General features: G+C 37.9%; 1 protein-coding gene across 1 annotated transcript in view; it reads right to left on the bottom strand.

Moving 5' to 3' along the window:
* Positions 1 to 27,346, bottom strand: part of LOC134662409 (paired mesoderm homeobox protein 2A-like) — a 56,306-nt gene that overhangs the window by 12,318 nt on the left and 16,642 nt on the right. The window contains exon 2 of the mRNA XM_063518624.1: positions 23,460 to 23,656. Within this exon, the coding sequence (XP_063374694.1) occupies positions 23,460 to 23,656 (197 nt within the window). The remainder of the gene's footprint in view (positions 1 to 23,459; positions 23,657 to 27,346) is intronic.

Raw genomic sequence — 27,346 nt, 5'->3', positions numbered from 1 at the left:
CGTAGCCAAATGGCAAAAAACGGAACCCTTATAGATTCGTCATGTCTGTCTGTCTGTCTGTCCGTCTGTCCGTCTGTCTGTCCGTCCGTATGTCACAGCCACTTTTCTCCGAAACTATAAGAACTATACTGTTGAAACTTGGTAAGTAGATGTATTCTGTAAACCGCATTAAGATTTTCACACAAAAATAGAAAAAAAACAATAAATTTTTGGGGTTCCCCATACTTCGAACTGAAACTCAAAATTTTGTTTTTCATCAAACCCATACGTGTGGGGTATCTATGGATAGGTCTTCAAAAATGATATTGAGGTTTCTAATATCATTTTTTTCTAAACTGAATAGTTTGCGCGAGAGACACTTCCAAAGTGGTAAAATGTGTGTGTCCCCCCCCCCCCTGTAACTTCTAAAATAAGAGAATGATAAAACTAAAAAAATATATGATGTACATTACCATGTAAACTTCCACCGAAAATTGGTTTGAACGAGATCTAGTAAGTAGTTTTTTTTTATACGTCATAAATCGCCTAAATACGGAACCCTTTATGGGCGAGTCCGACTCGCACTTGGCCGCTTTTTTTTTGTTCCTATTTACTGACAAGATTTGGTTGACCCAGTATATATTTATGTGACATGACTTAGTTATATACCAATTATAATGCAATTTTTGGAATTTCATATGTTATTACCTAGCACTTGTACGATTTTTTTTGTGGAAGATCACAAGTTAACCTAGCCTACCTAAGCTAATGTACTTTTCTAAGAGCTAGCGAAACCGTTAACCATCTTGAATTATATCGATTTACCACGGCTACTAAAATGGTTATAATCATTTATGACTAAATATAGTTAGACTTATGTCCACAGTGGCAACATCCTTTCCATCATACCTACTTAAAACAAAAACGCATCTCTACATTAAGGGTAACATTCCATTTCTGACCGCAGCTGCACTACTGGTACTGAACGCGTCGCTGTTACTGTCAATTTCCATAGTAAAATGAACAGTAGTGCAGCTGCGGTTGGAAATGGACTGTCACCTTAAGAATTACGGTTTCAAATCGAATGACTAGAAAATAATGTCAAATAGGTAGTTCCGGTATTAACCCAAATAGTAATACATACCTAGTTTAGGTAGGTACACTAGTAAATAGAGAGATATAGTACTTATCATGTCATTCATATCCTTATGTTTAAAAACCGTAACTGTGTACCTATTAGGTACATATTTAAATAAAATAATATCAAATCTATTGCCCCGTACAAATGTGTAAATTAGCCCTCAGTGAAGCCAAAGCCGGCACGTATCGATTAGTAATTGATTGTTCTCAAACATGTTGATTACCTGACTGAACGTCGATGACGCAAAAGAAACATAAACAAAACGGGGAATAAAAAAAGTAACGAAAACGTCCGGAACGTAGGTACGTGGGTTCCGATAAACAAACAAACTCGACCCGACTAATGGGAACGCATCCCATGCATCGCGCGCCAAATTTTAATGCAAACCGTTTTATATTCGTTCGAATTCGAGCCAATCCGAATTGATCATAATTCGATTTGGTGCCAGAGATAATTGCAACTGCCACGGGCGCTGATTGGGCCGTCATAAAAACTGGGCGCCGAGCGAGCACAATCATACGCGCCCTATTTGTTCATCTCCGTGCTGATGATGTTTGCTCGCCTTTATACTCATTTCTTCATTTAACGTCGGTCTAAAATGTGCAGAAATACAGAGCTGTTTATCCTTTAGTACATTTAGTACTGTCTCAATAAAACTCGTTGTTTTAGCAGATGCCTTTAGTTTCTTTAAACTGCCGCTTCAAGTTTATCCAATTTCACCCAAATTCGTTAAACTGTTTTGATCAACAAAACATACAAATCTCCTAACATTGACATTTATAATATTAATTAATTAAGAATATTTTCTTAGACTTAATCAACACTCCGTTTAAGAGAAGATCCCTTTCAAAAATGTATTGTTCATTGTATTGTCTACTTAATAGTGTCAATAATGAAAATTGTATCGCATAAAGTCTATTTTTTTATTCGGTAGACTAAAATGACATTTCTAGTATGAAATGACGTTTTATGTTCATACTATGAACTGTCATTTCATTCTACCGAATAAAAAAATAGACTTTAGTTTTGCACATTATTTATATTAGGTGTCGTTAAAGATCAAAAGGAATGAAATATTACCGGATACTTCATAAACGACCCACTTGCCTGACGTGTTGCCCTTGGCAGTGATCGCGACAACGTTAATGACCTACTCGGATACATTCTAGAAACCACTTACACACTATCTTATATATATATATATGTATGTATATATATATATATATGTACTGTAGGTTTGTAAAACTTACAGCTAGCAGTCAAGGTTGTTACATATTTGTAATGGTAAACAGATCTGATGATGAATAAATACCTTCGTCGGTTTTTTCATCTGGCACTGGTAGGTAACTTTGGTACTCTGGTCTCCTGAAATACTTCGAGTAAACCCAGAAATTGCTATAAATAATGACTCTCTCATAAAAATATTACGATTCAATCAGTTGTAATGTCTAATTATATATTTTTTGCGATTTCGGGGGTCAGTCGGAGTATAGTTAGCTACATGGGTAGACCGTGCCCTTGCGAAACACGGAAGTGAAGCATAGAGAAATATACCTTATTCTATGAAGTGAAGCATTAACAATGAATCATACTAATTAATGGAATTATAAGAGTTATTGGTCCAGATTAGGTTCCGTGCCAGTGCCACGTCAGTCTGACAGACAGATGCAACATCTGGAGACGCGCTAGATCAAGTTCTATGGCACTTTTCTGAAGTAGCTAATGAATGTTTGTGTCACCAATGTTCTTAAGCTTTTCTGACGACCCAGCACCGCTGAAGGGCACTGCACTACGCCTCTCGCGCTACTCTAGATTATGATAGGTACTATAATTATGACTGCAATTTGACGCTGGCCCAATAGAATATGTCTCTTCCGATATTAGTGTAATAAGCGAAATGATTTATACGCATTGTGTAATCATTATAATGAGACTCATTTAGTACTTAAGGATTAGACTCATTTCTACACTTTAACAATATATTGTCGTCAGATAATCAAAATCAAATTAAATCAAATATCATTTATTATCAGGCAACTAAGGCCCATAGATACATACCTTACAAACTCTACATACTTACATAAAAATCTTACAAACTAAAAAATATTTTATTTCGGCGATACGGTGGTTTTCTGTTGTGTGTCTGTGTTGTTGTTGTGTCTGGTGTAATACAATTATAGAAAACCGCAATACTGCAGTTGTAAGTCAATACCGCTGAAAAATATTTGCAGAACATTTGTTCAGCAAATGAACTCGAAGATGGTCCAGGTTGATTATATCGTCGAATCCGTCTAAGAGAAAATCAGTGTTACGAAGTGGAAAGGTCCCACGTACGTGCCAGGGTTAACAAACGAGTCGCCGCGCGGCTAACGAACATACCGCGCCTGATTGGCCCCGATCCTGCATGCCGGCCGATCGCCCCGGGCGCCCCGACATTATTTCCGAATTGGAAAAAATCAAAGCTCTCGCTACCCATGTGCCATCCGCAAACAAACAAATAATACAGGAGCTACCGCCAATACAAATGAGTACCGATACGATGGCAGTCGGAATGCCAAGGAGTCAAGCCGAGCGCGGCCCGGGGCAAATACACGTCCGCCGATGTGTTTGTTTACCGAGATGTTTATCGAATACGATGCGTGCTCCTTGAATAAATATTTATTGCGTATTTCATTGATGTTTTCCCTAATTCCATCCACATAAAAAAAAATCTACGCGTGCATTTCATTTGCTAAAATGTTCACCAATACTGTAACTATTATTGATTAACGATTTATTTTAGTGGAGTAGTAAAATACGTAAATGAATGGCGACCAATAAATACGAGTAAATATACAAGCAAATGTCAATAATAAATAACGGGTGGGCAATTAAGCGCGGGTCGGAACAATCGAGCGGAGCATCGAAATGCACTTTGCAAATGAACCGAGCAGCGCGGCGCAGGGCGCGGTGCACGGTGGTGCGGGGCGACGAGTAATGTAATTAAACGCGAGATGCACACGCCTGCAGATGCCGTCTCACTGCACATTAACTGATAAGGCCCATCACATTATGATTAAAGTGTTATGATGGACTCTTATTGTCCCATGCACTTGAGCCCATAGCGTGGTATTCAAGTGGCTATATTTGATAGAGATAAAGCCGAGTCGAGTGCCCAATTCAACACATGAAGCATTAAATTAAATATGTATTCAGATATTATATTTCAAGCGTTTTTCTAACTGCGAAAATCAATGCTATCATTTATATTGGGTTACCTGCATTATATACATATTACAAATGGTAAAATTTAAGTTATGTTATAACCGAATAAATGATGCCCGAATTAACCCAAAACAATTACCTAATCAAATTAAGGTCAGAAGTGAAATTTAACAATAAGTGTTATGGACAACTGAAGTGTTATGACATTGTAATTTTTCCCCGAAAAACAGTAGAATATTTTCGCAAAAACAAATGAAAGATCTACGCTCGTACCGTTTATCTAGCAACAACCACCTCACAAACCCGCAAGGGGTAGTTTAATACAGTTCCCTCGGCAAACAGACGAGCGACAATGGCTGAGTATTAAAATAAACACGGTCCTGCGCCATGTGGCGCTGTCGTGGCGAGCAAACACCAAACAACAGCTAATATATTCAGCAGCTCGGCTTTGCTCCGCCAGGGCCGCGGCCAGGCCACTCGCAAACTTACACTGACAACTTCATCTTTGATTTTCTAATAAATGTTCTAAAACTAAAACATCCAGTGTGCTCGCGACGTCCCCACCTTATTTATCTTTCAGCAAACTACCCCAAATATTCCTACATACGCCGAATAATAAAATTGGAAAATCATTTCTCGCAGATCATTTGTCATTTCATTGAATTAGGCGAGCAGGGGAGCGTCATGTATTCGGCATACTATTTGGGTCGTGGATGTAAAAAATGCTTCGAGTGTACCAAACGCAGCGGAAACAATCAGGGACGACATTACTTGAAGCGTCATGGTCGTATTTACATGATCAGACATTAGGATAGTTGCTTGTCATATTTCACCTCTGAATATACATAATAGAGTAGATAATTTATTTAGAGGGTAGATAAAAGTTTCTTATATATCGGCAAGCATATGTAGCGACTACAAAGTGTTGGCAGTCGAGAAAATACTTGACTAGATGAGAAATGGACCGAAACATCAAAGGAAAGTGTTAGCCAAAGCTTGGAAAGCAAACATTAGGCCACCCGGCAAAATTGCCTGCTCGAAAATTTCGGATATCGGTATAAAATCTACTGTGAAAGTTTGATTTCAATTTGATAATCGTTAAAAGCTCGCTTAAATACATAACAATGTTTTAGGAGTGGTAATGATAATTAGTCTTTAAATTAACTTTGTCAAATTTACAGACGGAATTAATTTACTGAAAATCCCGACTGTCCGTCACGCCAGGGTGCTCTAATTAGATAACACTAGAATTTTCCACCATACGCCGCGTAACAGGTTGGCGATGTTTGCGATGCCAACTAGCGCTATATGCAGAGGCTCGTCTTGACACGTTGGGGGCGCTCGGAGGCCGGGAGGCCGCGCGGAATGATCTAATTGTATTCATTAGCCCGGCCCGGGCTCGCAAATATTGACTGAAGCCCCGGGCCCGGCCTCTGTGCCACAGAAAATATTATATCACACAAATGCGAATGGTAAAACGTTATTATTTTCGAAAATGTTATTTATAGTAGGTTTAACATATTAATTGACAGCGACCAGCTAGGGGGGTCTCTGTCCGTTGACACTTTTCGCTACAAAGCAGAAAACAAGTGATTTCGGCTACGATCGTAGCGCGTAGCTCGCGCTGGCATTGGATTTTTAACACATAAAATAGATATTGATGTATTTTTCTTTTTCTGATACCTTTCGGTATAATTTTAAATTGGAACCGGAGTATGTTTTAATAGTACATTATAATTACGACACGAGTGAGAAAAATAGGAAATTCGCAAAGAGTGGCGAAAAATTAAAACACGATCGAAGGGAGTGTTTTAGATCTACACGAGTTGCGAATTATCTATTCGGACATGTATCGTAGGTACAACGTTTTATATTAAATATGGCCCTAGTAATTTTCGACATAGTTACGTAATGTGCTAATTATCGCACTAGTTTGGTAAAGTAGCACCATACCTATGTATTGTAAATATTTTTATCGTGTACCTAGGTAGGTATTAATACTCATCTAGTTTAGTTTAGGAGATAGGTTTCCGACGAGCAGTGATAAGCAAGTCTTAATAATAGTACATAATATTTTATGAGTTACTATGTATTTAAATTGGTGAAGCTGGCTATGGAAAGATGTGTAATTAATACCGATAACTTTATATATTATTTATTTTATTTATTATATAACATGTTTCGTTTTATTTAACATTTTAATATTTTCAATAAGTAACTTAAGATTAGTCGCCGAAAAGCAAGTAGAACAGTTAACAAATAGTCCATGAGCAGTTTGATATATTTCTGCAGATTTATAAAACAAAGATCATAGAGACATCGCGTCAATCAGATTATACCTAAATTGATCAAAATATAAACGTTTCTATTTCCTACAATTTTCCGTCAAACTCACCTACAGTAACCGAATTACCCGATGTTCATGGACACCTATCCAAAAGTAAATCAATCGCGCAGCGGTCGAGCGCTCAAACACGAACACACCCCCCTGTTTATACTTAGCGGATGAAAAGGCAACACCGAACGCCCCGGAATAATATTAGCTACCCTCGATAATCCATCCAATTCCACCACCTTAAATTCACATTGTTAAACGAACCCTATTTACGCAACGCTACAGCTCACTTTAGCTTGTATCATCGGTTAGACTTAAGTCGTTCCGATGTCGCTTGGCTTTTTTTACTAACTGGTAACATGTGTTAACATTTGCCGATAATCCAGGATTAACACATCATAAGAAAGAGATGAATGCGCGTTTATTCAGCCCGTATGGCGGCTATTCGACGGCGTTTAGCGACAGGTGCGTTGGCGCAACTCATCTACTTTAATTGAGTTTTGTTTATTAATAAACAAGGATCATCTGGTTACTTATTTATTAACAGAAATGAAATATACTTTTTAGTAGGTACATATGAATATTATTTTCTTTGCTACACTTTGTGTTTGAATTATTCATTATTTATTTGAATTTATTATTTATTTTATGCTTTATGTAAAAGTAAACGTTCAAATGTTTTATATTCTAGTTCCACATTTGGTTGTCACCTATCATCATCATCATCTTCCTCGCGTTGTCCCGGCATTTTTTGCTACGGCTTATGGGAGCCTAGGGTCCGCTTGGCAAATAATCCCAGGAATTGGAGTGGGCACTAGTTTTTACGAAAGCGACTGACATCTGACGGATTAGGCCGGTTTTCTCACGAAGTTTTCCTTCACCGAAAAGCGAGTGGTAAATATCAAATGATATTTCGTGCATAAGTTTCGAAAAACTCATTCGTACGAGCCGGGGTTTGAACCCGCGACCTCTGGATTGCAAGTCGCACGCTCTTACCTCTAGGCATAGAGAAATATAGTAAGACAAGAGTGTTCACTCCATACATCAGTTAGACTATTAATTTCAGTCTCTACATCTAGCATCGAGTAGCGGAACTATCAGTACTGCTACTTGACAATAGATGTAGCACCGACACGAAAGTCTTATCTCAACAGCATAAGACTTTCCGCCGGAGTTTCCGGTCGGAGCTACATCTATTGTCAAGTAGCAGTACTGATAGTTCCGCTACTCGATGCTAGATGCTAATAGTCTTTTTGGTACTAAAACTGATGTATGGAGTGAGCAATCTATGTATTTTTTTCTCTATGCTCTAGGCCACCAGCGCTTTGGTTTGTCACCTATATTACTCATATAATTAATGCTGCTAATTAAGTAATTTAGTCTGGAGTAACGCTAAACGTTCTAGTCACAGTCAACTCCATCTGTCAACCTGTATATTTTCAACCAGAAATTATTTATGATGTATATTTTTTGAGCGTCAATGAATATAATAGTGAGAGTAGAGCAAGTGGCCACCGCGCGGAGCACCCTCGACAGATGCGCGCGCGCTCACGCGCCATTACCCCGCCACCCCCCACTTCCATAAATAAACACCAGTTGAGCTAAACTAATGATGAATCTCATAAATTACTTAGTAATACACTGCACATTTTGAGCCTCACTATTATTTTCAAATAATTTAAACAATATTATAAAGAGGGTAACTATCACAAAGCATAAAAATTGCAATATGGTTAGATGATAATAATTTCCATTAACAACTAAAAGTAAAATACTTTTCGTCACCAAATTATCTTTGATTAAAAGCCTAATAGGAATACTTTTTTAACAGAGTTTCCAAATAATCATTATTGGCGTTTTTCATAAACGCGCTACAAGATACGAGCCTTAATTAATCATTTATATTTTCACTTATATATTTGTGAGAAAGGGATAAAACATAAATTAACTAATTGAGGCTCTTAATTTTTTAATAATAATGGGGTATATATTTCAGGGTACACGCTATATATTTCACGGTATATATTTCAGAAGTCCAGACTCGGGGTTTGCCAACGAGCAATGGAGCGTAGCATATTAGGTGTCAAATATATTGGTGGATCGTGTCCGGAACACCACGCTACGCTCCAAGACCCAAATCGTCGATGTGGCTCGGAAGGCGGGCAAGCTAGAATGGGACTGGGCTGGTCACGTCTGCCGAATGCCGAGTGAGTTGTGAGGCAAAATCACGTCAGAGTGGGAGCCCGAAAACTCAAACCGGGGATCTGGCAGACCCTGCCGGCGATGGCGGGATGAACTGGACTTCTTTTTAAAGGAGTGGCCAGACATAGCACTGGACAGGGATCTGTGGAGAAATTGGGGGGAGGCCTTTGCCCAGCAGTGGGACACGACAGGCTCCAAATAAGAATAATAATACACGCTAGAACAATAATTTACTCCTATAGAACATCAGAGATAGGTACGTAAAGGTGAACATTTTTATTGACAAGTACTTACCTACTTATAACTTTATATTTAACAAATCTACTAACAACTCTTATAAGAGGAGGAGGAGGAGGATTCGCACTACCTATTAGTTACCTTTATAATTTAGATTCAGTATCAGTAGGTATAACTTTAACAAAAGTATTTTTTTATAAGTAATTATTATTCTTACTTATAAGTACCTACCTACCTACAACTTACAGCATAATGTCAGATAGCTAACCATCATCTTCCTCGCGTTTTCCCGGCATTTTGCCCCGGCGTAAGAATCATGGGGTCGGCTTGGCAACTAATCCAAGGAATTGGCACTAACCAATAAAACTACCAAACCAACCGTGAGCTAACCAATAAAACTTATCGATAACCTACAATACCAAAACAATAAGCTCGTAAATAACAATCCGACCTAAAATCGCAACAATTAATCACCCATGACCGATACGTCTGCCGCTTCCTCGTTGAGGCCTTTTCAATTAAAAATGGGTCGGATTTGAATCGATGTGACGCATCACCGTGATTAGCGACATCCGACAATGTCGCAATCAGACGACCGCTGCGACACGCGACTCGACAAATAAGTGATAGCGATCGGCAGATGTTTCAATCGAATCGAAAGCCAGGCGGGAGCATTGTCCACTTAGCTAAATGGCGATTTTGTCATTTGACTAGAAATCAAGATAGTAGCAAAGTTACAGAACATTACAAATAATAGGTAGGTAATACTGTGACAATCTTAATTGGCCAATTTTGTTTATGGAAACGAACCGCTAAATCACAAGCTGCCTTAGTTTAGAATAAATAGTTGAAATTGAAAACATAAATACATATGTAATTTTTCTGTAACAAAGCTACAATGCTTTGTTACCGAAAAATCATGTAATGTACCTACAAGCCATTCATGTTACCAATCTAAGCATATGTATTTCCTTCTAATCTTATATGTCCTAATCCTAAGCTTTGATTCGATTCTCGTTTGTCCAATTTAATTTAGTACCAAAACGACAAATGAGTTGGACGAATTTATTCGCCAGAACTGTCATTTTTGTATTTGAGATGGGTATTTAAACCAAGTTTGGAATAAGAGTTTCTCAATTACAAATTCCTAGCACACCTAAAGACAGAAAGCATCAAATTAATAAAGAAAGCATTAAGTACAAACAAACATTCAAAGTGCCTATCATATGCAGGAGTCAAAAGTGAGCAGAAGCCCTCATTTGTTTAATATTATTCATGTACGAGTACGCCACTAAAAATATTGTCCACAGTCCGAGTCAATAAAACGGGTTCGAAACGAGACGATCAGCCGCATGATAAATGTGGCGAGCGGGGAGGATGATATAAAATAAAGTACAGTTAATGTTCAGACAATAATGGCACTTGTCCCTCGTGCTTATGGTAAATGGTTCGTAAGCGACGTGTGTATGTGGACGAAATGTGGGGCGGCGTGTCACTGGCTGCTGAAAAGATTTAGCTTGTGTTTTGCGTCGAAGAAAGAAACAAAACAGGTTACAATGTAAAATCAAATGTAAATTAAGATATATTTTGTAAAAAATAATATGTTATTTTTAACCGAATTCCGGCAAAAAGAATTGTCTCTCAAATCCATCACTGTAGGTACATATTTACTCGTAGCACGCAGCATTCGATCATCGCGTATTTTTTCTAGTATTTCTTCAGTTAAGTTCAGTGAAATTTAGTATAAAAGTTTTTTTTTATCTGGCCGACCGGTGTCGACAAAGGCAAACAAAGGCGAAATATTTGTTTTATGTCGACGTTCCACGCCTATACATATTTATATACTTAATATTAATTGCAGCAGCCGCCGAACAGACATCAATTTAAAGGTTATTTTCTTCTATTGAACAAAATGAATAAATGGTTCTCCATTTTGAGGTAGGTATGTACATAATACAACAAGTTAAGAAAAATCGAAATAAATAGTATAACGGTATAACTAAGGTATATTACTAGATCATTTATTACTGTAAAAAATAACTTACAAAATTCTCCACATAGAAATAGATGAATTTAGCAAAATGCGCAGTAAATCAGAGTAAATTGATGCGGACGCTCGGCGAGGACGCAGTTATGGTATGATATGTGCCGCCTCATGCGCCGCGACAGCGCGCCTATGCTGCCCCCGTGATGGGGGAAAAATGAACTTCGCCGATAACAATAGCTAAACAAATCAAACAATACAAGTCGCCCGTGTCACTTGTATCATATCCTGTCTGATTGATGCAGTCCACGACTTTACTAGTTTGAAAATACTAGGTACAAACAAATTATCATCACTATTAGAAATACCCCTTTTTTAGGCAGTCGTGTAAAAAGGTGTTATTATAATCTTAACCAAAAGTATGATAATACTATTACTTATTCTGTGTCAAAAGATAAGTCATATCTTAAGTGATATTTTTTTATTGGATTAGTTAGTTTAGTTACGATCATTTTAAAACATTTAATAATGAAGCATGAAATTAATAAAGAAAATAATAAAGAAAAATGAACTAAGTAGATTAAAATATTGTGATGTGATCTTTAATAAATTATTAAAGTAAACAAAAAATTAAACATGTAAAAATATATGTAATATTCAACAACACAAATAGAGGAAAGTAACAAAAAAGTGGCGTCAAACATACGCTTTCCGTTGACTGGGGCAAATTTATCTTACATTTCTTTTTAATAGATCTGTAGGATTAACTTCTTCAACGCCAACCAAATGCTATGGACGCTCGCTGTAATACAATAAAGTTTAACAAAAAACTGTACCTCTAAATCAGCGGTCGGCAACCCGCGGCCCGCGGGCCGCATGTGGCCCGTGAACCTGTCACTTTGTGTTACTCTACTTCAGAGATTTATATCGAGGATTGGCTGTTGAAGTAGAGTAAGCTGCGAGACCTTGAAGAGGCAGTGTACGAAAAGCAATACTAAAAAAAAAATTAACCTGTCACTTGCGGCCCGACCGCCTCCCTGGCTATTTTGTATGTAATATTGACAAACGACAATGTCTGATAAAGTCATAAATATTAACAACGTGCGGCCCGCGTCAACTTCGTTAACTACTATGTGGCCCTTGGCTGCTAAAAGGTTGCCGACCGCTGCTCTAAATAAACCATGTGAACAAATTCCTCCTACAGTGTGAATTACAATTAACAGTGTTCTCACACGAACTTTAGTTACCGCTGGTACTTAGCCCCTAGAGGATCGGCACTTGCCCCGCGTCTCCGGGGACCAAACAACAAGTCGCGGGCTAAATGAAAAATAATCGCGCCATAGAAGGGTGACGCCAATATTGAAATCACCCTAGCGTGAAAGGGACAGATTTAACACCAATCTAATTCCAACAGCGAATGTTAAGAATGAGTATGTAATAGATAGTGGCACCGAGGCCTCTGGGACCTGCTAATGTGAGAAACTAGGAAAGTTTCAGGTTCACACGCTGTACCGTTTTAGGGGAATTGTGCAAAAGTGTTATTACCACGAGGGCATTATTTGTACAAGCGCTGATGAGAATTTACCATAACCTGCATCATGCAGTCTACAGTACGATTGCAGGCTGTGTTTAGATTCTGTATATTCATAACTGGATTTCTTAGCAAGTGATCATGCAAGGCGGGGCTGACGACCGCTTGGTAGTTTGAGACGACTTCCTCGGCATCGTTCGGTTGATCTCCTCGGATGGGATGCGTCGTAGCACTCAGCAAGGACGCCTGAATAACGTATGATATCATAAACACGTACATAAGTATATTAAGCAGTACCATTCTATGGTTATTTATTGTACAATATTTTACATGGTAACTTTGAATAACAAAATGATTACTTCAAAAATCTAGCCCTAAACTTGCCTGGGGCATTGTACCCAGGACATTGGCCGCGTTCCGGGCATTATTTTGAAATAAATTACAGGTAGGTATCTTGCATATTTTCTCAATCCTTGCCTAACTTCTAGGTTTAGGTGATTTTTCGCTAACGTACAATTATGAAAACCATGGTGTTTATCCTCGTTTAATTATTTTTTTGCCTATCAGTGTATTAACACTATTAACTATCATTATGTTGCAAACGAATTATCTATACATATAATAAAGCTGAAGAGGGTCGAAAGTCTGTACATGGAAGATATTCGAAAAAAAGTTGGTTGGGGATACTTAGAATCGATAACAGAACACGTTCCAACAGTTTTTAGAATTTTTGTCTGTTTGTCTGTTTGTCTGTTTATCTGTTTATCTGTTTATCTGTTTATTTGACCGCGCATCACGTGAAAACGGCTGAACGGATTTTGATGCAAACTTTACTAATCTGTCAAGAAACTCCCTGGCCCTATTTTAGGCTAGAAAAATTCAACCCCTAAAAGGGGGGTGGCCACTACACTCAATTAAGTTATGTTTGCACCTGAATCTTATGGCGCTAACTTAATAAAGTGGTGTAAACTTTTTTTTTGTGTAGGTATGTACTTTGTAAAAAAACAACATTTTTCTTAGTCAATGTCAAACGTCTTTGCAAATACATATTAAATCACATTTATAGACGGGTCTATCGCGGGTTTATTGACAATAATTAACATTATGTGAAGTGGGTGGTTTAAAATATGATGTCTACCCCAAACTTTTTCATACACTTTTCGTCGGGTAGTTGCACAAATCTCTGTTTTGACATTTTGTTGGGACATCAGTTAGCCGCGACCATGACCAGTGAAACCTGTGTCGAAACGTCGGTAAATAAAGGTAATAAAATAAATTTCGAGATAGGCCCGTCTATAAATGTGAGTTAATATGTGTTCGAAACGCGAAAGTTTTTAAATTTTAAATAGGTATTAAGTCTTTGTAAATGTCAAACAATTTGGGACTTGCATTTTAAACGCGTTACCATACCTTTCCGAAAAAAAACGAATTTTTCGCGAAATTCTCGCAACGTATTGAGGTTACAAGGTAGCACGGTCTCAGGAATCTGAGGAAGAATCGGAGACGTTCACGCAGTGCGAAGAGCGGTTGACCGCTCAGCGGATTCGCACGACAGACGCGCTCGACGGTAAGTACTGTGGTGCATCAGCGGATACTGGAGAGCCCAGCACACACATTAACCTACATTAATACTATTGTTCTGTGTTTAAGCACTGACAGCCTGGACGCTTCGGCCTTCCGCCCTACGCGGAGCTCGGCCTTCGGCCTTCGCACTTAGACACTTATACTATTGTTCTGTGATTAAGCACTGACATCCAGGACGCTTCGGGCCTTCGGCCCTACGAGGAGCTCGGCCTTCGGCTTTCGCATTAGATATCCACACCAAAATTCAACCATTGCGGCGGTGTCCCTGACATAGCCTCTCTCAATTTTTTCTATCAAAAAAATTCGCGCTCGCTACGCTCGCGTTTTTAACTTTTAAAGTTAAGCCTACTTTGATAAAGGTGGCATTCTGGGCACCCTACCGAGCGACTACTACTACGACGGACGCTTCGGGCCTTCGGCCCTAAGCGGAGCTCGGCCTTCGGCTTTCGCATTTAGACACTGATACCATTGTTCTGTGATTAAGCACTGACATCCTGGACGCTTCGGGCCTTCGGCCCTACATGGAGCTCGGCCTTCGGCTTTCGCATTAGATATCCACACCAAAATTTCACGTAAACCACTGCGGCTATGTCCATGACATAGCCTCTCTAATTTTTTTTTGTATAAAAAAAAAATTCGCGCTCGCTACGCTCGCGTTTTTAATACGATTTTAAGGGTTAAGCCCACTTTGATAAAGGTGGCATTCTGGGCACCCTACCGAGCGACTACTACTACGACTTAAGCATTGACATTCTGGACGCTTCGGGCCTTCGACCCTACATGAAGCTCGGCCTTCAGCTTTCGCATTAGATATCCACACCAAAATTTCACGTAAACCACTGCGGCTATGTCCCTGACATAGCATCTCTAATTTTTTTTCTATCAAAAAAAATTCGCGCTCGCTACGCTCGCGTTTTTAATACGATTTTAAAGGTTAAGTCTAATTTGATAAAGGTGGCATTCTGGGCACCCTACCGAGCGACTACTACTACGACTTAAGCACTGACATCCTGGACGCTTCGGGCCTTTGGCCCTACGCGGAGTTCGGCCTTCGGCCTTCGCATTTAGACACTGATACTATTGTTCTGTGCTTAAGCACTGACAGCCTGGAAACTTCGGGCCTTCGGCCCTACATGGAGCTCGGCCTTCGGCTTTCGCGTTAGATATCCACACCAACGTTTCACGTAAACCATTGCGGCTGTGTCCCTGACAACATTTCTCTCATCTCTCAATTTTTTTTTTATCAAAAAAAAATTCGCGCTCACTACGCTCGCGTTTTTAACTTTTAAAGTTAAGCCTACTTTGATAAAGGTGGCATTCTGGGCACCCTACCAAGCGACTACAACTTAGGCCAATTTATAATTAAACATTTTTTTACACTCTTAAAAGTAATCCCCGGTACATACATATATGTAGATATTTAGTTATGCATACATAAACAACTGTAAATAAAGTGTAAATACTCGGCCTCAAGTTTTTGATATCTATAATATTCTCCTTTCCTCTAATCTTACTTCTAACTAATATAATATTAGACCTAAATTCGAAAGTTTGTTAGGAAGTATGGATTTCTATGTGTATAATTCTTAATTTTTCATGCTCAGAATGATTTGACTGGAGGACAGAATTGGATGATATTTGCCATGGACATGATTTGGATAGGTACAGTCAAGAACGTAAAAATACAAAAGTAGTACTGTATTGTCCGTTATACACCTACTATAACTCTGTGTCGTTTAAATCACGTCTAATATTGGAATAAGGGCGAAAAAAAACTATTGGTTTTGAAGTGTAGTTTTGTTTAGTGGTAAGTACCTACCTATTAATTGTAAAATATTTTATCTGGACTTCAGTCTCCTAATCGTATCCATCTGTCAACTTTACTTCAAGTTCCGCCTCCAGGGGAAAGAGAAATTAGGGATGAATTAGCTTACTGACACAGACCGAATTCCACGCGGGCGGAGCCGCGGGCACAGCTAGTAATAAATAAAATAGTAACGTTGTCCAATTGAAATAAAATAACAACAAAAACATATCATCATTGTAGAACAAAACGGGACAATATACATAAACGAAGAATACTAATCTTAAGACTATGGCATTTGAAATGTAAAAGTCTGATATCTCCATATGTTTTAGAATATACTAGACTCTTCAAATGATCTTTATAACTAGACTCTTCAAATATCCTAATGACCAGCCATACTCTAAGTGTGTTCCGCGGAACCCCAGGGTTCCGCAAGAATTTAGAACACTATGCTTTAGTCGCCTCGAAAAATTTTACTATGCCGCCACCGTATTGTAGGGTTCCATCAAGTATTTCGCTTTCCAAAAGGGTTCCGTCAAAAAAAAAAGATTGAGATGCCGGGTTCCGTCAAAAAAAAAAGATTAGGACCTAATCAATCAAATCTTCAAATATCATATCAACGTAAATGGTGAGCAATCTTAGATACATATATCTATTCAGTAGGTAATAAGTACCTGTTGTTAAATATGTGAAAAGTTACAGAAAAACAAAAGGCGGGGCGGCAATCTTCGTAGACGTCTACACACGCGTAGCCCCTCTACGAATCCTCGCGCCATTTTTTAATCACTTTAAGTGCTTGCTACGATTTGCACTTCTTTATCGTGAATATCTAAAGAAGAAGAATTGGTTATTATGAAAAATAATGTGAAATCGGCAAAGATGATATCGTAAGTATTTGTTGTCTGCAATGTATGTATTAATTTCTTGTTAAGCTATAGTTTTTGGTCTAAGGTACATATTTTATTTCAATTAATAAATTACATTAAAATTAACTATACTTAAATAACTCGTAAAACTAAACAAGGCCTAAGTATATTTAAAAAGTCAAAGAATAAAAACGTATTATTTGAAAATTGTACGAAACCAATTCGTTACAAAGGTTATTACAATAGATCTATGCAACCTCATCAATTAATGGTTTTTCAAAGTAAAAACATTTCAACAATGATCAACTGTTCAAACTTATTATCATAAAATTTTCATACGTATTGGATTTACGACCAAGGTGCGTTTAGTGTCGGTCATAACGAGGGAGGGACGGGTAATTTTTCCCATCAGACAGGGGACTACTAATACTAGTAGCAATGTTCTTCTTCAGACGTTCTACTAACATTCTTTGTAAAATAACCCATTATAGAAAGGGCTTATAACTACCAAAAATTTATAATATTTGATTAATTTAAATGCCATAAAACCAGGTTTTGAAGAGTGTCCCAGGAGAAAGCAACCATAGCAACGTTGTGTCGAAAAAATTATTAGCACAAATACTTGAAATTGTACTACATTGATTTCTACATCATAGAATACATGCGTAATATCAACGTGAGAACATCTCCTCTCGTGCGAATCGATTCGCGCCGAATTATCGCTGGATCTGTGACAGCGTCCCGCGGGATGACACGGTGCGCCGGCGCAGCGACCCGTGCGCGCGCTCCCACGGTGTCGGAGACATGTCGAGAGTTGTTCAGGACAACGATGACATTCGTGTATTATAAGCGCAATACTGGTAATAATCATAATCCATAATCATAATATCTTTATTGCGTTCATGTTGGTACAAATAAATACAGGTGAAAACTTACTAAATTATGGCGCAACATGAGACCCTGTTAGGGTATTGCAAAAAAAATCTTTACAATAATAAGTAATACAATTATTTTTTAAATTTATATAAGTCAAAATAATCTTGTATGGAATAAAAACATTGCTCAATTAAATATTTTTTCAAATTGTTAACAAATTTACCATAATTTTCCTCTTTGGTTATGTAGTTGAACTACAGTTACTTACCATTCCTTTAGATTAACAAATTAACAATTTACGAAAAGTTTGAAGTCAGCAAAAAACAATGTTTTTATAGCGTTCCGATTACGGCCTTTGGGTACGAACCCTAAAAATGACTCTCGTCGTTTTACCCTGGATACAGTTACTTAATATTTGGGTGTAATTTTGGCCTAGTTTTAATTCCTATTACAATAAAAATGTCACGCTTGTGTCTTATCTGATCGCACGTCTCATCTGTGACAAATTGAAGCCCCTGAAACGACAGGCTTCCCACGCCGACACCAATGACATGTCACGCTTTTCGTTACTGATAATCCCATGGAAATATCAACTTCTATATTTTTGGAATAAAAATCTTAGTAACCATAGTGCACTTCATTATCTGGTGATGGTGAACGCAATATCAGCTGAAAGAACTTACGGTGACTGATTGTGTATTGCCGTCTTCCAAAGATTTACTAGATTATAGATACAACTAATTGGATAGTGCGTTTAACATTAAATTTGAGTAAGTAGTAATTTGTCGATTAAATAGGAACGAGTCGGATAAAATTATCTTCTACATAAAGTAAAATAATTCGTTTCTTGGTGCCATTGTTACTTATTAAAACAGGGCTTTTCAAAGCAAACTCGTAGCGTTTAATTTGTATTTGTTGCTTTGTTTGTCCTTGGATCATTTCTGGACGTGTAGGTATGTAAGACTTTTCAGCGGCTTCAAAATTATAGCATGAAATGTACGAGTACTTACGCAACATTTCAGAAGCTAAACTCTTTGTTGGAAGAGCGCAGCTCAGTCATATTCTGAAGTGCACAAATTGCCAAAAGTATCCGATTCATCTAGTCGAAGAAGCGTGATAGCGTGTAATTATGAGTGTTCACTTTACATGGCTCTCGGTCATTGTTTCTATTTTGCACCGTACGGTTCAAAATAATAGGGTTCAAAATGCGAGTATGGCAGTACCCCTGACTCGGGCGCAGCAGGTGCCGGGCACGCGCCGCCACGCGGCCCGCACGCGCTCACGACTCTCGTCTGATTAGACGCACTTGCCACAAATGTTTGTTCCTAACTGTACGGAATAAAAGGTCTATTGTGGTGTTTGAGTTGCAGTGCTACATGGAGCATCCATAATATTGTTATTGCTTAATTTGAAAGGGAAATAATAATAAGATAACGTTGACGTCAAACAGTAAACGAATATGATAAGTGGATGTTGCTTTTTTCTTTAATACAGGCTGAAATACTTAGGTACCTACTATTGTAAATTGAACTTCTTGTAATGAAGTCGACTTTTTGACAGATGGAACGGTGTGTTTTCTTGTTCGTATAAGACATTCATTTAAGTTTATGATTTTAACAATATAATTTTACCCACACATAAGATCACACACAAAGAAATACATTTAGACAATAATTTATTCTGAACATCCTGGCAGAGCACGTCATCGTTAAATCTTTTTCTCGTGACTTAAATTAAATGTCATTATCTACTTGCGGTTGTACACTACCCCATTATCTCGGCTGTCCTAACCTAAACAAGGTCGAAATGAAACTATTGGGGTGGTAATGGAAAGGCTTAGTTAACCCTTAGTTAATCGCGTTGATTGCTGGCGTTTAGCTGCGAGTGGATTAGGTAATCACTTAGCGGGTGTAGTAGTGATGGTCGCCGCCCACAGACCATACATGTACCAAACAACTGAGGTATACGATTTCAAGCAAACATGGACATTTGCATTATAAATACTTTTGAAAATGAGGTAGGTATTTATTTTAACTCTATGAAGATGTATCTAACTGTACCGAAATATCAGAAATCATATCGATCCGATAACATAGATGTATGACGACGCAGGCGGATACATAGCTAAATGTTAAAATAATATCTGTCACTAAAAACTTTAGTCAGTGACTCATACGAGTATGTAAGTAGTATGTAATTTACCTTCAGTTAGTTACGCGTCTTGTAAATGATTTAAGTACCTAGTCTCCTCAACAGCGCTTTGTAGAACCATTTCATTTTATTTAATCTTCAGCAGCCATTGTACTAGATAAGTCTGAATACTGCCAAGTCCGCAGGCCCTCATGAATTAGCAACGATCATAACACGTGCTGGAAGATTCAGGCGGTTACATCACGAGCCGGGCAGACGGGGTATTCCCAGCGGCGGGCCTAAGATCGAGATCGCTGGATTGACATTTTGCGGCCCCTGACGCCGCAGCGTCAATCCTTATTGCATTCTCACGGCGGCTGCCCGCTGTCACTTGTCAGATGACCACAGACTCTTGCGTTCTAGGTTCTATCACAAAATAAAACACTTTTGACGACGATTGATGTTCAATGACGTGAGGAGCAAGACGACTTTTCCTCGCTGTATATTGACATTATGGAAAAAATTTGCACAAGTTATTGTATATAAACTACGAAGTTTTACGTAACAAAACGTGATTAGGAATTACATTTTTATAGGCCTATTATTATAAAGAGTCAATTTAATTCCAAACCATATCAAATATTTATTAAAACATCAAATAAACCTGCCCGAATCGCAGAATTCACCGCTACTCTACTATAACATATAGTCGCATTTTCTCGTTCTAATCTCTTTTGCCATGCGGGGATAACAATAAAACCAAAATAGCCCATGATAATACAGAATTTATCGGCTCGGACCGTGGCGTGCACCGCTTGATGGATTAAATTGCCCTGTCCCTATGACAACGTGGGCATGGAAAAAACGCCGTATATTAAAAAACAGCTGGTCATTTTTCAAGCAATTCCTTTTGCTCCTGCGGAACAGGTGGCTGGTTTTTGTTTTATTCGGACGGTTTTGGACAAATTGTGCGTTTGCTCAACGCCTGCGCGGCGACCGCTGTTTGCGCTCCACCCCTGATGAATTTGAGCAGGATTCGCGTGTTGAATTAGGTTACGCCGTTCCGTTTACAATTTATTTTTGAAATTTACATTTTTTGTTAACTCTTCCCGCTCAAACATTTAAATTCATCGTTTTATTCTTTAAAAAAATTGATTTAGACTTTCAACAAACTATTGATGCCCAAAATACCTTCTTATAAAAACCAATTTGTGTACTAAATTGTATGGTAAGCATGTACCTAAATATATAATTTCGTTCCATAGGTATGTACTCTGCTTCATCCCAACTTCTCATTAACCAGGAACACATTAGCATTGCACACAATTAGCCATTACGAAAACTTTCCGCCGACAGTTAACGTAAATAATGTTTTAAGCGTTCGTGGGCTACGTTTACAATTTTAATTGCTGCACGTAAAGTATATTCGCATTTTCATTGTTATATGTGAAGTGTATTCGCATTTTCCAGCGAGTTTTAATTATCGGGGTACGCGGGGTTACGCGGGGATACGCTGAGTTACGCGACCGCTCGCGATATTTATGACGCCCCGCGTTCCGATACACTTTTTAACGTAATGAGCGCGAGGGTGCCACCCGCTTATGTACAATTGTTTTCTCATTACACTTAAAGGCACGATTTATGTGTATACAACAGAGGGAGACAAAGAAGAATTAATGTGACATATACGAATTTGTAATATATACTTACCTACTTTGATATTCGCTGATTAGCTATGCATTAAACCTACGTAATGAAGCATTTTATTCATTGCGTTGCCTCTGAAATCAGATGTTTACTACTATTGCACGGTTTATTACATGATTCTGTTTAACGCTAGCTAACTATAAATATGTATAGGTATAATACAAATATAGTGACAATTTATAACTTAATGTAAGATTGTTTTAATTGCACAATTTGCAGCAGCATCGTAAGCTGCGAATAGCAAAGATTGGTGACATATAAAAAATAATTAAATAAAAAGGCGACACGTTCCGCACAATAAGAGGCGGCTTCGTCTCAAGCGTCATCCCCCAGAATACGAAATGACTGTCGTGCAACAGAGGCTGTACATTTTATACGTGATCAGATAACCATGGCGACGCCGCGCTCACCGATTCCAGATTCCATTAAACATTCAGAGGGAGCACACGTCGCCCGCGCTCACATAAAAATGAGCGCTTATTATGAAATTAGCTAGAGTTTGTACCGCGTTTTTTGCGAAGGCACGCCGTCAGCGTCAGCCGCCGCCGAATTACTGGACACTAATTGGACTGTGAAAATGTGACGGACGCCGCGGGAAAGCTACGGTTTTTTTTTTCGAATTGACACTGCCCAATGGGAATCGTTCTTATCGTCGTAGTTTTATCTCGTTATGCTGCTTAAGAGTAGAGAGTAGAGATAAAAATATTTGCTATTTAGCACAGCGTATACTTAGGTTTAATAAATAGAAATACAATAATGGATGGAATGATGAATAAAAATTGCTGAATTCAATTATTTATTTAACAGGCTTATGCAAATCTTTAGCCACAAAAATAGGCCGGTGCTCTGCATGTCTCTTTGAAGACCCCAATAATATCGGCAATGTTTTTTTGCTATCGGTAATGTACGCCCCGTAAAGTTAAGTATATGTATGGTGTTATTATGCGTTCAGCCGTCAATTATCGCTAATAAAGTGTCTAACCACACGTTTGATCGTTACTAATCGTTAAATCTTGCCACAAATACTACCTTAACTAATTTCAATGCATGATCACTTTTGAACTTCAATATACCTAATCACATCAACCCCCTTGGTGTAGTGTACCAAAAAAAAGAGTTGGAAAATAGTAAAAGTTACATTCATCAGATCAGACGTGTTGGAATTTAATGCGAAAAAAATAAATAAATAATCAATAGTGAATTTTTCCACTTTTAATTTATTTCGAAGCTTAATAGCATCATTCGCAGAAGTTTCTGCTTAATACAAAATTAATTTAGTATGGGATAGCGCATCGTTACTGGTGAATTTCCAATATGATTTGGAACTCTGGTAGCCGTTTAAGAAGTGTAGGACTCTTACGGTAGATGTCGCTATGAGCCTCCCTAGGGCTCATATATGGTGGAAATATTCGCTGAATTGGGTACGGTGTTGGTAGCTCAGATGGCAGAGCACTATACTAGTGATCCAGTGGTCGTGGGTTCAAGTCCCACCCAAGACAGTGCATTTTTCCACTATTAATTTATATCGAAGCTTAATAGCATCGTTCGCAGACGTTTTTGCTCAATACAAAATTAATTTAATCAATAGTTGCAATAAAACTTAACGCCATTTTCGCCGCGTCTGCAAAATTGCATCAAGCCTGTTTTAATTAAAATAACTGGGTACTGTCATATAACCGTTTTTATCTGTTGAATTTAATCATTAGCAAGCATTAAAGTGTCAGTCAATAGAACTTGCTAACTATGTAAACAAAAGTTACTAGTAAATTGACATTCAGTGTCAATTTTAGTATGGCGGTTTGTTTACATAGTTAGCAAGTTCTATTGGATGAGACTTTACATGTAAGTATGAAAACAGGTATAAGTGTGCACTAACCTGGACCCTGGCCTCCGTGAGGTCTATCTTCATGGCGATCTCCTCCCGCGTGTAGATGTCGGGGTAGTGCGTCTCCTGGAACGCGCGCTCGAGCTCCTTGAGCTGCGCGGACGTGAAGGTCGTCCTGATCCGCCGCTGTTTCCTCTTCTCCGTTAGGGAGCCTTCGTGCCCGCCGTATACTTTGTATGGTAAACCCGCTGGAACAAGCGCAACGTATGAAGTAAATATGTTTTTTTTTTATATGAGATAGTAATTTATTTTCAGTAAACATACAAAAACATTAACCTATAAAACTTAAAAACGAAGTTTAAAAATAAGTAAAACTAATCTTAAAATAAATAACTAAAAACTAAATATACCCCTGCAGCATGGTGCAGTAAATGCTGGCAGCATCAGCATTTTCTCGCTGAATCGCAATACTTAATCTTTGTGCGAGGAAGCTGCCAGCTCTACGATCTCCAGTAGCGTCTGCTATTTGTATGGGTATAGCAGACGTAATTTCTAGTATGGGTTTTTAAATCAAAACTATGTTGAAACTAAAGATTTAAATGAACGGTGAGCCGTAGCCAAGATGACAGTCGTTGATAGAGAAAAAATGTTTATCTATACATATAATAAAGCTGAAGGGGGTCGAAAGTCCATGTACATGGAAGATATTCGAAAAAAAGTTGGCTGGGGATATTTAGAATCGATAACAGAACACGTTCCAACCGTTTTTATTAGAATTTTTGTCTGTTTGTCTGTTTATTTGAACGCGCATCACGTGAAAACGGCTGAACGGATTTTGATGCAAACTTTACTAATCCTTTGAGAAAATCCCCGGCCAGGCTATAAAAATTTAACCCCTAAAAGGGGGGTAGCCACAACACTCGATTGAGTTAAGTTTGCACCTGAATCTTATGGCGCTAACATAAGAAAGAAGTGCAAACTTTTTTTTGTGTACTTTGCAAAAATAAAACATTTTAATCTGTAAATGTTAAAAGTAGATTGTACAACAAGGGCATAAAGTGACCCATTTTTACCCGAGGCAACTTTTTAGTAGACGAGGGTAAAAATGGACATTTATGCCCTTGTTGTACACTCTGCTTTTCACTTCGATTGCGAGGAAAATAAAACACATTTTCACGGCAATTTACACCACGAAATTGTCGTAAAGCGAAAGAACAGAATACATAATCAATTCCCGCCAACTAACTTTTTAATTTTTTTTTTTTAATTTTCAACATCTGATCAGAGTTTCAGACGCTTGGTTTTCTGCCAAGTCAAACATTTCGGAGCATTTTGATAATCGACTCCTATTTTATGAAATTTACTAAATTTAATGACAGAAAATACGGATTTCTAATAAATTGTAGCAAAAATAAAATAATATAACAAGTTTTGTCATCTACACAATTTTATTGCTCAGTAAAATTGTGCAATATGTTTTAACTGTTTGGCTATTGAGACCGATTACCTTAGTCTTAGAAGAAAATTTTACTTTTATGCTCTAGAGCATAAAATGCGATTTTATGTCGTCTACGCACGACATAAAGGTGCACTTTTTGAGCATGAGAAGTGAAAACGTCTTTATATACCGTTGTATAAACTCTTCCAAATCTTATACGAGAAAAAAGTATCTATTTTTTTCTCATTTCGAAGAAACAAAGGAAATTTTGCATGTGGTATGGTTATACTACAATTTTGAATTTGGATTTGCTACTACAGGTTTACTACTTACTAGGATCTGTTTTTTTTTTCATCAACCAGTATAGGTAGGTACCTATTGTTTTCTTACACACGATTTCATACGTTGTACTTTATAATCATTATTGCACATTCAGTTCCACAAAAAGGCCAGAAGATTTTTATTAGCGACGATATAAATTCCGCTCGGAATATAAAACAATTAAAGACAGGTACGAGGGAAGCGGCCATTTTCGGCTCCCCTCCAGTACCCCTCGCGGCGCTCGAGCGCGGGTAAACACCTACCGCTCGTTTCATTATGTTCTACTAACTCTTATGTCGTTTATTTTATTTGTTTCTTTGATCAGGTATTTTGCACAATGGTATAAAAAATAAAGAGGTAAGTCTGCAACGATTTTGATAGCACATGCAAGTGCAAGTGTTATTTATACGTCATAAATTCATAGAAGTTAGACGCAAGTGATAAATACGAAATAGTATATTGAATGTAATAATATATTGAACTACATTGTATCCGTTGCATGACTATAAATAATTCATATATAGGATGAAACGAATAATATACATCACATTTAAGTACCAACCGTACCTTATTTCCGATGACAATTAAATAATATGAGCTGATCAGTCTGAAGGTAGCGAAAGGAACTTTTCGATAGAGAAACATAAACATGTTGAGTTTAGGCTCACGTTAACATGTTTATGCTAACGGAGTAGTCATGTTTTTAATTTTAGTTAAATATTTAGGGGAATGTTCAAATAAAACAGCCAGATTTTGAAAGACTCACATCCATTTTCTGGGAAGTTTTAAGCCTATAATACACATACGCACCTTACAAGTGTAAATAGTTTGTCCCTAGCTCCATGTTCTACAAAGGTAGGTATCCTAAAAATCCTTCGAAATACACCAAATATAAACAGAAACACAAAAACACAAAACGTAAAATTTTAAAACGCGCACGCCATAACAATAAGCGGGCGTTCTGACCCACGATCCGCAAACTCAAATTAAACATCTTATGAACGGAAACATCTTGGCGAGATGCTCTTCATTAGGTTGCGGGGGGGGGAGTGACACATCCCCCCCACTCCCGCCCCCGGAGGTTCTATTAATAATGCAAATGAGACCGCAGCTCGGCCAAGAAGCGAGGCTCGATTAATCCCGGTTCATTTGAGGTAATTGTCGTTGTGAGCCAGCGGTCTGCGGCTTCCCGCACGTCCTTTTCGCTGAATGTACGCAATACAAGATCCTGTTGTGCTAATTAATATTTGACGTTTACAAGGGGACTCAAGTTTCGAGAGGAAGTGCCTTTATTTAAAGTTCTGAAGACATTTACATATAAATATATGTTTAGAATCTTTTCAGACTACGTCGATGGAATTTGAACGTAACGGTTATCTACGCAAGATACTCGGATTTTATAAGTGCACGGCATGTTATTTGTACACTAAATATAGTTAAATAATATTTTTTGTATACTATTTACGTTAGGTAACACGAACGTTCTGATATTGAATGAAGGTACCTAATTTTTACTTACATGAATTTAGTGGGTTCGGCATTTTAACCCGTTAGGTTAGGATTTCAATTGAATATTTTTTTATCAGAGCTTAATTTATAATTAGATTTCCACCTTTATAGTTTCTAATAATTTGAAAGAAGTATTAACAAATGCATGTCCGGGCTGATAAATAATCTATAGCACAGTGACAAAAAATTAAAGTCAATAGTTTTTTTTATAAATGTACTTGTTGCAACAATGAAACAATTCGCAAAAATCGTAGCATGCCGCGTAGCTCCGCGCTACGCCGTAGAAGCGAAGGCTACGATCGATACGCTCCCACGCGACAACCCGCGCTACGAGTTTTCCTACCGCACTCTATATATTTATAGCAAGATTCTCTGGGCCCGATTCGGATTTTGAAATAGACATCTATAAGATATCTTTTAGTCATCACTAAGATACGATAACGATATGTTTTTTAATTAAAAAGAAATGAAGCCGCGCGGAAATAAGAAAAAATAATTAAAATTCAATTTATAATAATTTAGATACGTTTATTTAAAAATGTAGATATTATTGAATAGCTAACCTTACAGGGTATTCCAGCCTGTGTCCATACCAAAGTCATGTTTACAAAAGCTTTTCTTTACCCTTACCTCTAATTTCATGTACCTACAACGAAGCAGGTATTCCAGG

This window comes from Cydia amplana, chromosome 3 (assembly GCF_948474715.1).
Source record: "Cydia amplana chromosome 3, ilCydAmpl1.1, whole genome shotgun sequence".
Taxonomy (NCBI): Eukaryota; Metazoa; Arthropoda; class Insecta; order Lepidoptera; family Tortricidae; genus Cydia; species Cydia amplana.
Note: the sequence above shows the minus strand (reverse complement) of the source record. Positions and strands in the feature narration are given on the sequence as shown.